The following is a 15,437-nucleotide window of genomic DNA, read 5'->3' as shown; positions in this document are numbered from 1 at the left end:
AGCGTGACACGTGTCTGATGGCAAAAAAGGACTAAACTTGATGGCTTCGGTAGGGAGAATGCCGAAGGAGTTCTGTGATCAGTATCGATCTCGTCCACGTGTTCGGTGGTAATAAGCCGTTTATTTACGGTATAAACAACTATAATCCCAATTATAATCATCTCACAAGCAAAAGACAAAGGAACATTACAAAAGGACACGAGCAAAAACAAAAACACTGAAAAAAGAAGGTGAAGGAAAATGCGGTTGATTGGATAGATCTCAAGGTTCTCGGGATTCCAGCACCTTCATTAAAGAAATAGCACATGAATCCAATTCTTCCTCTTCCGCTGCTGCCGTCGCCTTCACGAGTCTACCGTTGCATTATGCATAGAGTCTCCCCATTCCCATTCCCATTCCCCGGCCTTCCCCTTGGATATAGGGATCCTTCCTTTGACTTCCAACCCCTTCCCCCATTACTTTATTTCCCATTTGCATTAATCTACTGAAACTCACAGACCCTTTGGCAACCATTACACGTAAATGTAGGAGCACACCAAGCAAATCGCCCCCCAAAACCCACAATTTAATCCCATTACAACAACCCCTTTTTCTTCATTTTCACGTCAACTCAATTCTCTCTCTCAGCAGCACATGATCACGGAAATACTTTACTAAAAAAAAAACACATCACAGAAATAAAGAACCAAAAAGAAAAAAAAATTTAAATACTTTGGGTTCTTTATATCTCATTCGTTAAACTTATGTTGTCATATCTATCCATCAAATAATGTGTATGTACATTTGAATGAATAAATTACTGTTGCCTTATTAAGTATACGAAAATGAATAAACAAATTGAGTTGGTGAGTGTTTTAAACAGACAATATTAAAAGAAAGAAATCAAACAAAAGACCTCGTATACATAGATAAATGCTACCAACCATTAAAAATTAAAACTATAAGCCCACTACATTGTACTCTTCAACCTTCATTGCTTGTACCTTTGTTTTTTTGGGTATTCTTCATTGTTTTTTAATTTTTATTGTTGGGTAATTGGCAGTTTTACTAACTTACTCATTCATATGACCCCATTATATCTATCTAACCTTTTTCAGTTTTCAATTCTCACTCCCATCATCAGTCCCCTCCACACTTACACCAACTTAGCAAAACACCAATCCCTCATAATGTTCAGTCCCACAGACACACAGCAGCAGCAGCAGCAGCCCAACAACCCACTCAAACAACTCTTTGCCACCATTTTCTCATACGACGGCAATGTCTTGCTTGCTGCCTTGGTCTCTCTTCTTCTCGTCATTCTCTTTGTCCTCCTCCTCCATGTCTACGCAAAATGGTTCTTGGCCCAAGCTCACCACAGGCGCCGCCGCAGCTCCATGACCGTCTCCCGGGTTCTCGGCCCTAACCGATTCCAGCATTTCCACACCTTCACCTTGGACCCAACGTCAACAAACATCAACAGCCTCTCTGGCTCTGCGTCGTCGAAAGGCCTCGACTTGAAAACAATTTCTGCAATTCCTCTGTTCGTGTACAAAACAGAGGAGGAGAAGGAGGAGGAGCGAAATTACGAAAATGGGTTTTTGGAGATGGAGTGTGTGATTTGTTTGAGCCCGTTTGAGGACAACGACGTGGGGAGGAATTTGCCCAAATGTGGTCACTGTTTTCATGTGGAGTGCATCGATATGTGGCTGGGTTCACACATGAACTGCCCAATTTGCAGAGCTCTGATAGTGACCAGCGCTGATGGGATTGGGATGGGGATTGATACGACGTCGGATCAGGCGGTGGGTGAAGAAGAATCGGTTGTAATTGATGTTTTGGATTCTGGGTATGTTGAAAATGATGATCTTGTTCGTGTTGGGGTGATGAGAACTGATTCTGAACCCACATCTTCTTCTTCTTCTTCATCCTCGTCCTCATCTCCATTAACGGTGGGTTGTTCATTGAAGAGAATGCTGAGCAGAAACAGGCCAGAAATCAGCAAGGTTTTCCCAACCACAAATGGGAATGATCACAGCAATCAAATGGATGATTGATTGAAATCAGAGAGAGATTTGGGGTTTGTTTGTAAACCAAATTTGTATAGATTTCTTGCAAGCAAGCAAGCCATACATGGAATCTGTTTTTGTGTGTTGTTTATTTTTGGTGCGTCTCAGGGATGCCTTTTGTTGACGTGAGTTATTGAGTGACTTGTTCATACTTCTATCTTTCCGGTTGTTTATGATTTTCTGATGCGACTTCTGCTCAAAAGTTTTGGTCAGTTTCAGTTTTTGAGATGAAAAGGCAGGAAGATAGATAGTCTCAGATGTGACATTTATAAATAGTGTTGAGTATGGTGGGGGGTTTTTAACAAGTATGCCAGTATGCAGTTTTGTTACACCAAAATGACCACACAGTCTCCAATCTTCTCATCCCAAAAACTCCATTTTCAGGCACAACACAATGCTGCAAAGTTCAGAAACACACAAGGGTGATTGGAGGAGCCTCATCTTCCTTCATTTGGACATTGTTGCACTAAACTAATTGGTCTTATTGGTTGGCATTCTCTCGTCAAGTTTGTAATCTGTTTGAGAAAGTAGTCTTAGATTAGAGCCAAGTTTGTAATCTCTTGTCAATTTGGTATAGGGTTATCAATTGGCATATAAAGAAAAAGTAGGCCATACACACTAATATGGAGCCTTTTTGGCAAAAACTCATGCTTGTTTAGTGCGTCTTAAATTAAAAGAAACATCGACATGTTTAGTGTGTATAAGTTCACGAAAGTTCAGACTATCAATTGGCTTTTTACAACATTAAACTTGGATTATGAATTTGAGGAGTGAATTTGGATAAATTCGAATCAAACTCGAGTGGTTCAACGAAGATGTAATCCAATCTATATATACTTGAATTTGGAGATTAAGCTCAAGCGTTTTTGTGGAGGATATTGATATGGTAGTTGGGTTGTGACCAGTTGATCAATAATAGAATATGTAGTAGGGGGGTGGGGTGGAAGGAAGAGAGGTGCTGTGGGTGACGTGGGTGAGGACGAGGACAAAGGGTGCTGTCAAGTCAAGTCGTCCATGTTTTCTGGTCAATGTTTTGGACCATTGCTTTCGCATATATGTGAAGGAGAATGGTCAAGAAGAAGAAAGAACTCTCTCTCATGATGCCCTTCTATTACATTTAATACATATCCTTGCCTTGACTTCCGGTCCTTCTGCATTAAATTTCCCAAAAAAATATTGCCCTTCTTCTGTGGACGAATCATGGTCTCTACGCCCAAAAAAAAAGAAAAAAAGAAAAAAAAAAGTGTGATATGTGTATTATACAAATCATTCATCTATATATATAAAGCAAAAGACAGAGAATGGTGAAACATTCAAAATACCAGAAAATGCCCTTGGTTAATGCAAACATTAAGAATTGAAATTATTAATTAAATGAGGATAATATGGTAAATTCACAATTTTTCGTATTAAAAAAATTAAAATTAAAAGAAAATTCAGATAATGGGTCCTATTTTTATGGAACACAAATATCCATTATCTTTTTTAATTCTAAAATAAATTTAAATTTTTTTAAAAAAAAACCTCTCGCATGCGCGGAAGCGCGTGCAGAGAGGCTAGTGTGATTATAGGTAAATCTCAAGGTAACCCGTGTGGTCAAAGAAGTGTGAATCATACACGTGTTAGAGTCCGTTATTAATCTTAATCAAAATCAATATGAATTTTGTTTAAAAGTTGCACGAGGAGCGTACATGTATGGATATAATCATATGGATTAGGAACTTCAATGTCAACTTATGAGAAGGAGCCGCCTGAGAAAGGCATATGGGTTGTAGGAAATATATTTTCCTTGAGAAAAACAAATGTTCAAAAAATTATTCTTCAGCATAATTGATCGTACGGGAAATGGATGCCCATCCAACTGCCATATACATGCTGCAATTAACCTGTAGCAATTTGGAAACGCCAACTTTATCTTTTGTTTCTTTCTTTATTTTTTTCTTTCCAATTTGGTGAATAACTTGCATATGCAATTGCCAGAGTTTGTGTCAAAAGACATGTTGACACAATGGGACTTTTTACTCATGGAAGGAAATTAAATATATAGGACCCTCTAAAGTCTAAACCGCAATTTCGGCTTCTTTATTTTTAGATTTATTTGGACAAGTGAAAGAGGATTCATACATGTAAAGTTATATGAGCAACAATATAAATTACTACCTTTAAAAAGTAAAAATAAAAATTATATACGGTATCTTACTAGTTTCATTTCAAGTGGTGATATGTGTTTTTGATCATGTACGGTGTTTACTTTACATTAGATTGAATTGGATAATTCACTAAATTCCTAAACACCAAACGCCAACTATAACCCAATAATCATCACCAGAATAACTCAACTTTCAAAACTATAAATGATTCCCATGTTATTTTTTTGCTCATTTCAATCCTTTTCAATATATATATGTGGTACAGAAAAAAATAGTAAGATAATTAGTAGATGCGGTATATACAAATTCAGGATTGACGAAATTTTGTATAAGTTTTATAGCTATTCTAGTTGTATGATTATTCAAATCATCATATACGTACAAAATCTAAGGAGAGTTAATTATAAATTCAATGAAGAGATAGATGTATATATAAATATATCTAGAGAGAGTTAATGACTCGGAGGGACAATCTACAAAGCGGGCAGCTTGACTGAACGCTGAGCCACTTGTCCACGCACTCAGAATGATATGCATGGTGGCACTTTGGTAACACCTTGACCTTCTCTTCTCCTTCAAATACCCCAAGACAAATACAGCATTCAATTTCAGTGGCTTCAATGTCACCGGCATTAGGGTTAGCGATGACCACCGACCGATGCAAATAAACTGGCAAGCTTTCAATGGTGGCAGCATCAAGCCCATGTGAGTGCATTGATGACGCAGAATTTGCAGCCATGGAGGTTGTTGTTGTTGAGAGACGACCTACACAAGCCCAATAAGCATGAAACGAGAAGATGGTTATGGTGAAGATGAGAGAGAAGAATAGGAGGAGTAGCAAGAGGCCTCGGCTGTAGATGTGGAAGTCAGAGTGGTTGAGGTCGGTGAAATGCCACTCAAAGAGTTTTGAGTCTTGGGAAGCCATGAAAAAGAAGTATAGCTTTTCGATAGGTTCTCTTGGTTTTGAATAAATGGTGTTGATAATTGTGGCAGTGGGGTGCTTAATTTATATGCACTTTATTAGTAGTCTCTAGTGTAGGTATGTTCGGAAGTACTTATGTACAAAGCACTTTCATCAGAAGTCCTTCTATGAAAAATACATTGGAATTAAAGCGTTTTTAGTTATCTGAAAACGCTTTTTCGGTGGAATAACCTTGGAATTCAAGAAAGGGAGACCATATTGATTACAAGTTGGGCTCCCATTTTGAGTAGATGCCCATATACACACGTCTAGTGGGCGTTAGGTAGTTGCGATCATTTGTGTAAGTGTCATTTCTGTGTGCTCTCTCACTTGTGGCTGTTTCTTCTTCTTTTACTTTGGTGAGTGTTGATAGGCTTACCAATTGTATGCTTTTTGATCTTTGTTTAAAGAGATTGTTGTCTAACCAAAGATGAGAAAGAAGAGCTTTTCTAACAGATGTGTTTAATTTGGTCATCCACTTCTTAAGTTTGTTTGTCACTTATATTGGGCCAACTTCACTGTTCGTTAAATTGTCAAAAACAAAAACCAAACTTCATGGGCCTTTTGTTGGTCCAGAATGTTCTCTTTTTAAAATAGACCAAAAATATTTAGAGGATTAAAAATAATCGAATCAAATTGGTCCCGGCGGGGCTCGAACCCGCGACCTTCGGCTCATAAGACCAACGCTCTAACCAACTGAGCTACGGGACCGACTTGCTAATGAGTATCGCTTTAAGTTATTAATGTGAAACTCGGATCCAATTAACCAATTAAATATTTGCTCGATCTCCCTTATAATGCATTTTCTGGGTTCTAAATAAGTAAGCTTATATAATTAAAATGTCGCCTATTTTAAATAAGCAACTTATACTACATTCAATGTCGCGGCGGATCTGAATTGAGTAATGGTTAATAAAATTTAATGACCCCTATTTTAGAAACGCCATTAAAATTACGTCATCAAAAGATAGTTCTGTTGTAGTAGTTACCAGAAATATGCTGAAATGAATTACTTATCCACAGAAGAGTACGGCTCAAAACTGTTTTATCATTCTAAGCGAAAACTTGAAAGGTCAGTGTGAAATATATGAAGAAGTTCATTGGCTCATAAAGACGCTGTCCATTGAACCATTGACTGAACAAACGTATCAATCTGTATAATCTGCAGACTGCATGCACTTTTACTTTTAGTGTTTTTTTAGTTGGAGATGACATAGAAGGCAGAAACTGGAAGAGTGCATGGTACTCAAGCAAAGATAAAGAGAGTGTGGGGGGGCCAACGATGTGGCATGACCCTAAACCACTAACCAAACCGATTATGTCCTTAACTTCTTTCTAAACCATCCATAACCAACAAAAATATGTAATTCTTTTTTATTGTTTTCATTCCCAGATTTAATATTTCAATCCTAATAAGAAAATTCGTGAAGCAACTAAATGTCCCTTCTAATACACTTTTAAAACAAGAAATAACTATATATACGCAGATGTGAATTAAGTCAGTTGGTCATAATTGTGTACCCGCCATGTTTCACTTGAGTTCAAAACCCTTCCTCGTCAAACAAATAAAAGAAATTAAAAGCACAGACTAAGAAGATTCATAAGCTTGCGCAAAGTTCTTTGGTAAGTTGATCATTTCACAATTCACACTCCATCTCTATCAGAAGATTGATTCGTGATCACCAGATAGTACATGTACGTACGTACCACTACTACTCACAAGCTTGCCTAGTCGGTCGCCTAAGCGATTTTGACATTTTTTTCATTTCCTTCCTCTAGTTCTTGTTACAAAGATACAAAGGAGGATGTGATTTCGACAATATGTGCTACCGGGTACCCATCGATGAACAGTTTACATTATACATTTTATTTGCAAAACAGAGCAAATTTTAGGCCCAAAGGGCAAGGATGGACATAGAGATAGAGCCGAGAACAAGAGCAATGAACGATATTTTTCGCAGCCATGAATCAGAGCTCATCATCTTGTTGTGGAAGAAATCAAGGGCTATAAGATCCACGAGAGCCATGTAGATAAGTACACCAGAGGACAAGGAGCCCAACAAGCCCTCCAAGATTAGGGCATTAGGGTTCCTGTCGTCATAACCTGTCACTGAGAATAAGATCATCCCCAACACTATCCCCATTGGTGTTGTCACTGCAAACATGAAGCACATGTAGGCTGTTGTTCCCAACTTAAATCCTGCCTGCAATATCATAACCCATATACGTCAGATACACTATCAAAATTAATCAGTCCCTTTTATTCAAGGATTCCTTGATCAACAGTTCGGATTATTAAAATATAAGATGCAGTTAACCCTACAACGGTGTCTCACAAATAAACTTTAAGGAATTCCACAATTGAAACTCACCTCATCAGAATTATTGATCTCAATTCTGTACCCAAAAGAAAAATGATGATGTTAATGTGAAGTTTTCAAACTGTTCTATTTTTACCCACTTCCATCCCACATACATGTAAAGCACTTTAGTTTGTTAAAGTTAGCAGCATTCATTCCAGGTGGTCTGAGAATTTTTTTAAGCCACGCGTCAATATCTGTCACGAGGGACTCAGATTTTTGCCACTACATCGTTTATTTTAGAATATTCATAGAATCCTACCAATCTGCTTCGTTATTTTTGGCTATTAGTTTCTGATATTGTAAAATATTAGTTTGTGGATTCTTTCTTTCTGTACTTTTTAAAGCTTAAATCAACCACGAAACACTTCTTTATTATTTTACCTCCTTCTTTTCAAAATGGAATGAATTCAAACCCCAAAATGCCTATTCATATTTTATGAAAGCAAAATTTGATATATTTTAATTTTAAAAAATTACTTATTTTAGTATAAGCGATAATTTAAACTAAAAAGAAAAGAAGTATTTCATACATACTACTCAAGTGCTATGTAAATTCGAACTTAACAGCACTCCTCTGCATGTCAAGGACTTTTTTTTACTAGAATAAACTAACTCATTTTAATTATAAAGAGAATATCAGCTGAAAAAAGAAAAATGGTTAGGCCGCGTACTTGTACATCTATGTCATGGCATAATCGTTTCTTTCTTCTTTATCTTCTAATTAATGGATAAAGTTAATGAATTTAATTTACCTGAGCAATGCAGCCCCCAAGACCCATGCCTTCAAAGATCTGGTGAAACGCAAGCGCAGCAACCAAAGGCCTAATGGTGCACTGATTTTGTGACATCCCCAAAGTGACCCCAATAATCACCGAGTGGAAAATAATCCCAATCTCCAACACCTGAGACACAAGCCTCTGCTTCAGCCTCACCAACGTTTCCTCACTTACCCCACCGCTATTGCTCTCCGCACCCCCCGCCACCGACTCCACATCCATCGCCAATTTACTACTACAACAACTCTTCCCCCCCAATTCCTCCTTCGTCCCAATCGGAACGACCTCGTATTGCCCGTGGTGGCCCCCGCTGTGGCCGCCGCCGGGCTGTGATTCCATGTGGGAGGTCGCCGTGAGGTCGACGAGGAGCGCCGTCAGGGCGCCGACCATGGTGACGAGGCCCGAGAAGGGGTAGTCTTTCCAGGGGTGCTGGGAGGACACGCTGCAGTCGGAGAGCGCGCTGAAGGCGTCGGGGAGCACGTGGACGAGGGAGGTTGAGAGGATGACCCCTGCCGCGAAGCACTTGATCAGGAGAGTGGTTTTCTCGTATGCGGGCTTTCCCTGGAAGTAGCGGGATAGGAGGACCGGCGACGAAATTCCGACGACGCTCGTGATGAAGATGACGATGATCGAAATTAGCTTCAGCTGCGAGGCGGCATGCCCGTCTCGGCACGATAGGATCCGAGAAGTGTCCGAGACGCAAGCGGCCATGTCAGATATCCGAAACGCACGACTCGGGCTGACTCGGGGCCGAAATGTGTGGGTAGACTTGCAGTAGTAGTCTTCCGGGGGTGAGGTTGAGAAATTAAGGAGGGAGAGTTGTTTGTCCCCGGGTGTTAAATAGTGTGGGACCAAGTGGTGGGCCCAGCGGTTACGTTGATGACGTGGGTCACTAGACCGTGCTGGGCTATTGCATATCCGTGAGTTTCCACTGTTGTGAAGTGTGAAGTGTGAAGTGTGTGTGTTTTCCACTTCCAAAATTTCTTCTTTTGTAGTAAGAAAAGTAGTCTTCTTTTTATGCAAAAAGATTAAAAAGAATAAAAGGAAAAAAAAAGTTATCTGCTTTTGTTGGAGTGTGGATTGATTAGATGGAGAATTGGGACCTTTGATTTGTGTTAAATGTTAACTTAGCCCTTCGAAAATTTTGTATATTTTAAATTAATCCAAAGTTGAACTTCCATTATTTTTTTTTAAACTCTAAAATATACAGAGATTTTTGTTTTCTTTTGAATTGGGTCATGTACGGATTTCATTTTGTTGAATGAAGACGACTTTGAGAAGAAAAACAATACAACAATTTGTTTTTGGTGGGTTCTATTGCTTTCACCAATTCAAGAGCCATTGGATTCATGACACCTCATCTATTAGAATTGATAAGGCAAACATTTCCTATAAATTCATTAGAAAATGCAACAACTTTTCTATGTTATGCAAAATAGAATACTCCCATTTAAGCGTCATCGTTTGGCCCACGGGCCCTTGGGCTGATGGGGCTTGCTCGGCCCATTGAGAAAAAATCTAGTTAGGCTCGTTGTGGGTCATGGGTCGGCCTGACCCTATATTTAGTGGGCTAGGCTTGGGTTTAGTGTTTAAAGCCCAGCTCGGCCCGTTTGAGTCCATGAAGGCCCGACTCGTAGGCCCATATATTTTATATAAATATAAATTTAGTTTAAAAGTTAAAGGAAATAGAGACACACACAAGGGGTTTCAAACCCCTACCACTTTCATCCCAATCAACAACTTATCCACCATGCCATAGACAACTTAATGATTATATGCTTCACCATTCGATATTTATATATGCTTCATCAAACACCTTGCCACAACTGAATTTAAGACATCTCAATAATGTTGGAGCTACATCAAACTATGTCAACTTAGAAGGCACTTCTTCCATGTCCTCTTTTAGAGTTTTACGGTGAAGAGAATGTCACAAGAGTTCATATGAATTTTTGTTTTAGTTTTCTAAATTTTAATTTATGTATTGTGAATTTATGAAATGAACAAAGAAAAAAATGGAGACATAAACATATAGATAAATATAAATAGAGAACTATATAAAACAAAAAACAAAAAAAACAAAAACGTAGAAACACAACAAAACATAAAAAATAAAGAATTGACAAAAAAAAAATCAATATTAAAAAAAATGCAAATGGTGGGTCACGGAGGATGGCAACCTCCACAAGGAGCCCCTCCCATTCTTGGAGCAGCAGATAAGGAAAAAGAAATACTAACTTGAATACTACTCCTTTATTATGTTTGACTCCTGTAGGGGGAGTTAATAAAGTAGGTCTATTTTGGCCTGGTCCGGTTTAATGGGTTTTTCAAGCTTAATTTATGGGCCGAGTTTGGACTTTGAATTTTTTTTTTAATTCAGCTCGGTCTATTATTTTCTCTCTCTTCTTTAAAGACTGGCCCATTGACGTGACCTACTCTTATTGGCCCAGGAAGCAGAAGAGGCTCTGTATGATTTAGGGCCTCAAGAATAAAGATAACCAGAGAGACAAGCTCTTATACTTTGAGGCCATATTTTTTTTTTTACACACGCCCAAATCAAAATGGAAAACATAGGCCCAGCAACAACTAACCAAGGCCTAACAAATTCAAGCTTAGCCAGCCCTGGCCTATTTGGTGGGTTCGTTCAGAATTTCAACTCAACAAAGTCACAAGAAATATGACGGACCACAAAACCCAACTCTTGATCAAATGTAGAGATTGAAGTTTTCTCAACGGGTAAGGGTTTTTGCAGAGCTTCAATTTAATGGATCGGGTATAAAGGATAAAAAACGGGTATGAAGATAGATACGGAGAATTTTTCGGATATGGTATTCGTAGAGGGGTGGGGATGGTATTCTAATCCCCAACCCAAACCCGCTCCATTTAGAATATATAATTTATTTTCATATAAATATATTATTAAGATGGACGATGTCTTGGACATGTAGTTTTGACATGTATTAATTATTTTTTAAATAATCTTAGAGTTTAGTTAATAAAAATTGAATTGATAGATATGTTGTGTATATGATGCTTTTTTCTCGTTCAACAAAGTAGTTTTTTATTGACTTTTTTTTTTCGTTATGGGGCGGGTCGGGGAACTCATTTCCCAACAAATGTGGGGATTGAGAATCCCCAATTTGAATATTGTTGGTATGAAGGCAAGGATGGAGGAAAAATGCTTAACGGGAATTGGAATGGGAATGGTATACCCACCTTTGATTTGACCCATTGCCATCCATTTTCAAATGTAGTGACAACTCTCTTTGTCCCATCCATGGTTCTTTCATTTCTATTGTACCATATTTGATCGAGCCCTCTCAACAAAGACCTATATGGCTTAAGTTCATGAACATATGGCGGCTTCTAGGACAGAGTTAAGGCATATCAAGACCTCTTTGAGAACTTACAGAGAGAGTCTTAGTCTCTTTTTAGATTTTTACATATTACCCACCAAAAAAGATTGTCAATAGCAAGATTCAAACCTAGGCCTTAATAGCAAAGGAAAAATCTTTACCACTCAACCAACCTTCTTGTTGGCAACTTTAATTTTTATTATTTGTGGTGGAACATGGCATAAAGAAAGCATCCTTTGTCACTGAATGGCCACACAGGGGTCGGGACATGTTTGCTGTGGACAGTGGTAGGCCATTGAACATTCAAAAGAAGCAAACAGATGGGCCAACAAAAGACCCACACCACAAACTCTATGGCTCACCTTTTGGGATTTTTGGAGTCCGTTAAAATTTTCAACAAGCAATTCATTCATACAAATGAAAAACACAGTAATCAACCAGAATTATTGCTCGTCAAGGCACATTTTCCCTCTATAAAAAAAGGAGCACATACCCCTAGGGCCAATCAAACTCCATAAACCATACGCCAGAAGGATTAATACTTTTCTTTTGTGCCTTCAAATGAGACGTTTTGACCAAATTTCTACATCTGTTACACAAATCAGGTGCACAAAATATTTTTGGAGATTCAGATGTACAAATAAGTTGCTTGCCTATTCTCAAAAACAAATCCAAATTTTGTACTCACTCTAGAATATATCTATTAATCTTGCTCCTCCGTGTGCTGTGTCCCTTTATAGCTAAACTTCAAAAGGTTCTTCATTCGGATATGGACCACAAAAACACAAAGATCCATACCTCATACCAAAATAGCACGTGGCAATGGATGTGTCATATAGAACATTGCTTAGCTTCTTATAAGTAAGGAATTAACGCAAACTCCAAGTGGACATGTGCACCTCATTGTTCACGCAGCTGTGTGATTAACTAATATATATTATAAACATGTTATAATCGGAATCGTTTATTTTTTAAATCACTATTTAAAGATTACATATGCAAAAATAAATAAATTAATTAATTAAATTGAAGATCAGTTATTCATTTTGTATGTATCAACTAAATAAACGGCTCATTGTGAGTATTTTAATTGTTATTAAAATTATCGATTTGTTCGACGCATATAGAAAATAAAAAGTTTCGATTATAACATATATGGTAAAAATCCGTTAATCACAACACAACGAGATGCACCTAGATATTGTCCACTACAAACTGTGGTTCATTAAAAGGATAAAAAGTAGATAAAGTTTATGCGCAAATTGCATAAGTGTTTTTCTATCGCATGTGCTCATGATGATCAGTGCTCTTGTACTATGAATACCCACCCATTCATATCACTAATCTAAAATGTGATATGAGCACTGAGGCTTGTTTGGTGTTGATGGCCACCCAAAAAAGAAAAAGAAGAGAAAAATAAAAAAAGAATGGTACGATTGCTTATTATATTTGTGGCTATGTATGGCAGAGATTGCGTACTAAAATTGATCTTTTAATTAGTTTTTTTTTTGAAAAAAAAAAATAACTTTTAATTAGTTACGTGTGCCTCAAATTTTGGTCTTAGTAGCTTCTCCAATGTATTCTGTGCACCAAATGTGGACACGTCCAAGGAACATAAAACTAGGGGCCATGGGGGCACCTGTCTCATTCTTATGTATCCACGTGTCAATGTCTCGATCAAATTTATGGCATCTCATCTAGGGTTGCATCTGGAAGATATGGATAACGATGATTAAAAGGCCAGAAATCCTTTTACAACATACTAAGAAGCAACGCCACACTTTCGCCACCAAAAAAAAAAAAAACAAAGAAGCAACGCCACAGCATGCCCTTGTAGTTAAATATCTGTAAAGGAAGATGATATAGAATCCAATCCATATGGAATATATTTCTACTCTAAAACGTTAACAAAATTGAGGAGAATGATGAGGAAAAAAAAAAGGGTTCCAAAGTCTTTTGTTAATGCGTCAATTGATTATCTTATGCTTATAGTACTAATTCTTACTATAGGCGGGTATATTTTACTCTAATATATATTCTTGTAGATAAAAGTGAATCTGTTAATTTAACGACTATAACTGTGTTCGCATATAATACTAATTTACCAACTGCAATGCCAATATGCACTTGATGTGTAAATTAATAACCGATTATAATAATTAATCTCATAAGGACAAATTAACTTAAAAAACACTCTTTGATTCCTTTATTACTCATTTGATCCATATTGAAGGAGAATCAAGGAATCCACACCCCCAATCATGCATTCCCCTCTCAAGTGAATTTGGGAAAGGACCTACTATATTTCCCAAGACCCACAAAGAAAGTGGATCCCTCCCTACTCATTGGGCATATTATGAATGCTAATTAGCTAGCTTTAAAACATCCAATTATCCATTAAGAAAAGCATATATAAGTATGGGGACAACATAATGCATGCAAAGAAAGACACAAAGCAGAAAAGTTTGTACACTTCTTGGAAGATGCACTTGTTGTGGAGTGTTGAATCATTAAAGAAGGGACCCTCAATTTTCTTGTAAAAGATCACAACCCCCCTTGGTGGTAGTGGGTTGGGCCAAGTGTGATTTTCTGGTGATAGAGCTTGCCTTTACACACACACGTGTACACATTGCCGTTGGTGAATGGAGCATATATTTGGTGTACGTGTCTTTTCTAATTATAATGGAAGGCCATATGATTATGGAAGAAAAGTAAGTAAGTTGGAATGGAACTAAGTAGCTTAGAGGGCCACAAAATTATGAAAAAGGAAGAAGGAAAAAGAGCACAATAGCGATGGTTAGGGTTTAGTGCTTAGTGAAATGAAGGTGAATGTGCTATTTGCTATTGGGGTTTCTGTTGTACCTTTTGTTTTCTTATGAATGATTAGTTATTTATATTACATACCAAACCCTAACCAACACGTGGAGACAAAATTGAGATAATGAAGTTCTCTTTTCGATACCATATGTATTGGTGAATTGGAGAATCGAATATATGATTTCGAGTGTAAAGATAAACTAATATGCTTGCCCAGCAAAAAAAGGATTTATCTTAATGACCACCTAACCCCTCCCAAATTTGTGTTCCCTTTTTCTTATTTTTGTTCCCAATTCCTGTCTTTCATCTATATAAATTTAGTTTCATCTCTTATTTCTTCTTTATTATTATTATTTTTAAAAATTGCCACGCACTAAAGGGGCGTTAGGTAAGTATTATCATTAGTGAAAAGAATTTGCTTAGCAGAAAAGAGGAATGGGACACACACACACAACCGAATCCTAGTTAAAATAGTGCAAAAACAGATTAATTAATTTAATCCCTACACTAATTAATCATATGCTGATTGATATACACCATGCACATACGACATACACGTACCCCCGCAACGCAATCTTATACGGTACCCTCTTTAATTAATTAGGCGAAATTGCATCTTCAAATTTATTAATTACATACAAACATCAAGTTATCCATATGCCCCAAATTCTACAATACCCATGTATCTTATGCCCTGCCGACTGTACGGACGTATGAATGGGGTTGGTGACGTGGCGGGGCAGGTATACCTCTATAATATTAGGCAACAGTGGTACAGTTTTTTTTATAAGGCTAATGAATTTTGGGGTCGGCCAACGACATAATATAAATCTGAGAGTTCTTAGGTGTGTATAGTGTCGTGAGCCTGAGGTTATCCTAACGTAAATGGGTTTAACTGCCTAAGCTTTTTTTTTTTTTTTTTTAATTTAATAAATTTAAATAAAAAAAATGAGACATTTAAGAACG

General features: G+C 37.5%; 2 protein-coding genes and 1 non-coding gene across 3 annotated transcripts; 1 reads left to right on the top strand and 2 right to left on the bottom strand.

The window, feature by feature from the left end:
* LOC18775230 (RING-H2 finger protein ATL63) lies at positions 153-2,596 on the top strand. The gene has a single exon (XM_020565432.1). The coding sequence runs from the start codon at positions 1,065-1,067 to the stop codon at positions 2,034-2,036; it is 972 nt and encodes a 323-aa protein (XP_020421021.1). The 5' UTR covers positions 153-1,064; the 3' UTR covers positions 2,037-2,596.
* TRNAI-UAU lies at positions 5,797-5,870 on the bottom strand. Its single transcript has one exon. It is a non-coding gene; the product is annotated as a tRNA-Ile (tRNA).
* On the bottom strand, positions 6,738-9,207 carry LOC18774202 (zinc transporter 6, chloroplastic). Its single transcript, XM_007205405.2, has 2 exons — positions 8,275-9,207; positions 6,738-7,363 (listed from the first exon to the last, which is right to left on the bottom strand). Exons 1-2 carry the CDS (start codon positions 9,007-9,009, stop codon positions 7,049-7,051), a joined length of 1,050 nt encoding a protein of 349 aa, XP_007205467.1. The 5' UTR covers positions 9,010-9,207; the 3' UTR covers positions 6,738-7,048.

Source organism: Prunus persica, chromosome G6 (assembly GCF_000346465.2).
Source record: "Prunus persica cultivar Lovell chromosome G6, Prunus_persica_NCBIv2, whole genome shotgun sequence".
NCBI lineage: Eukaryota > Viridiplantae > Streptophyta > Magnoliopsida > Rosales > Rosaceae > Prunus > Prunus persica.
The sequence above is the reverse complement of the archived record's forward strand: the minus strand, read 5'-3'. Positions and strand labels throughout refer to the sequence as shown.

Excerpts from the sequence above, each read along its gene's own strand:
- LOC18774202 (XM_007205405.2), bottom strand. The coding sequence starts at position 9,009 with ATGGCCGCTTGCGTCTCGGACACTTCTCGGATCCTATCGTGCCGAGAC. Across the intron at positions 7,364-8,274 it reads TTGGGGGCTGCATTGCTCAG|GCAGGATTTAAGTTGGGAAC; the intron begins GTAAATTAAATT and ends ATGATATTGCAG.
- LOC18775230 (XM_020565432.1), top strand. The coding sequence starts at position 1,065 with ATGACCCCATTATATCTATCTAACCTTTTTCAGTTTTCAATTCTCACT.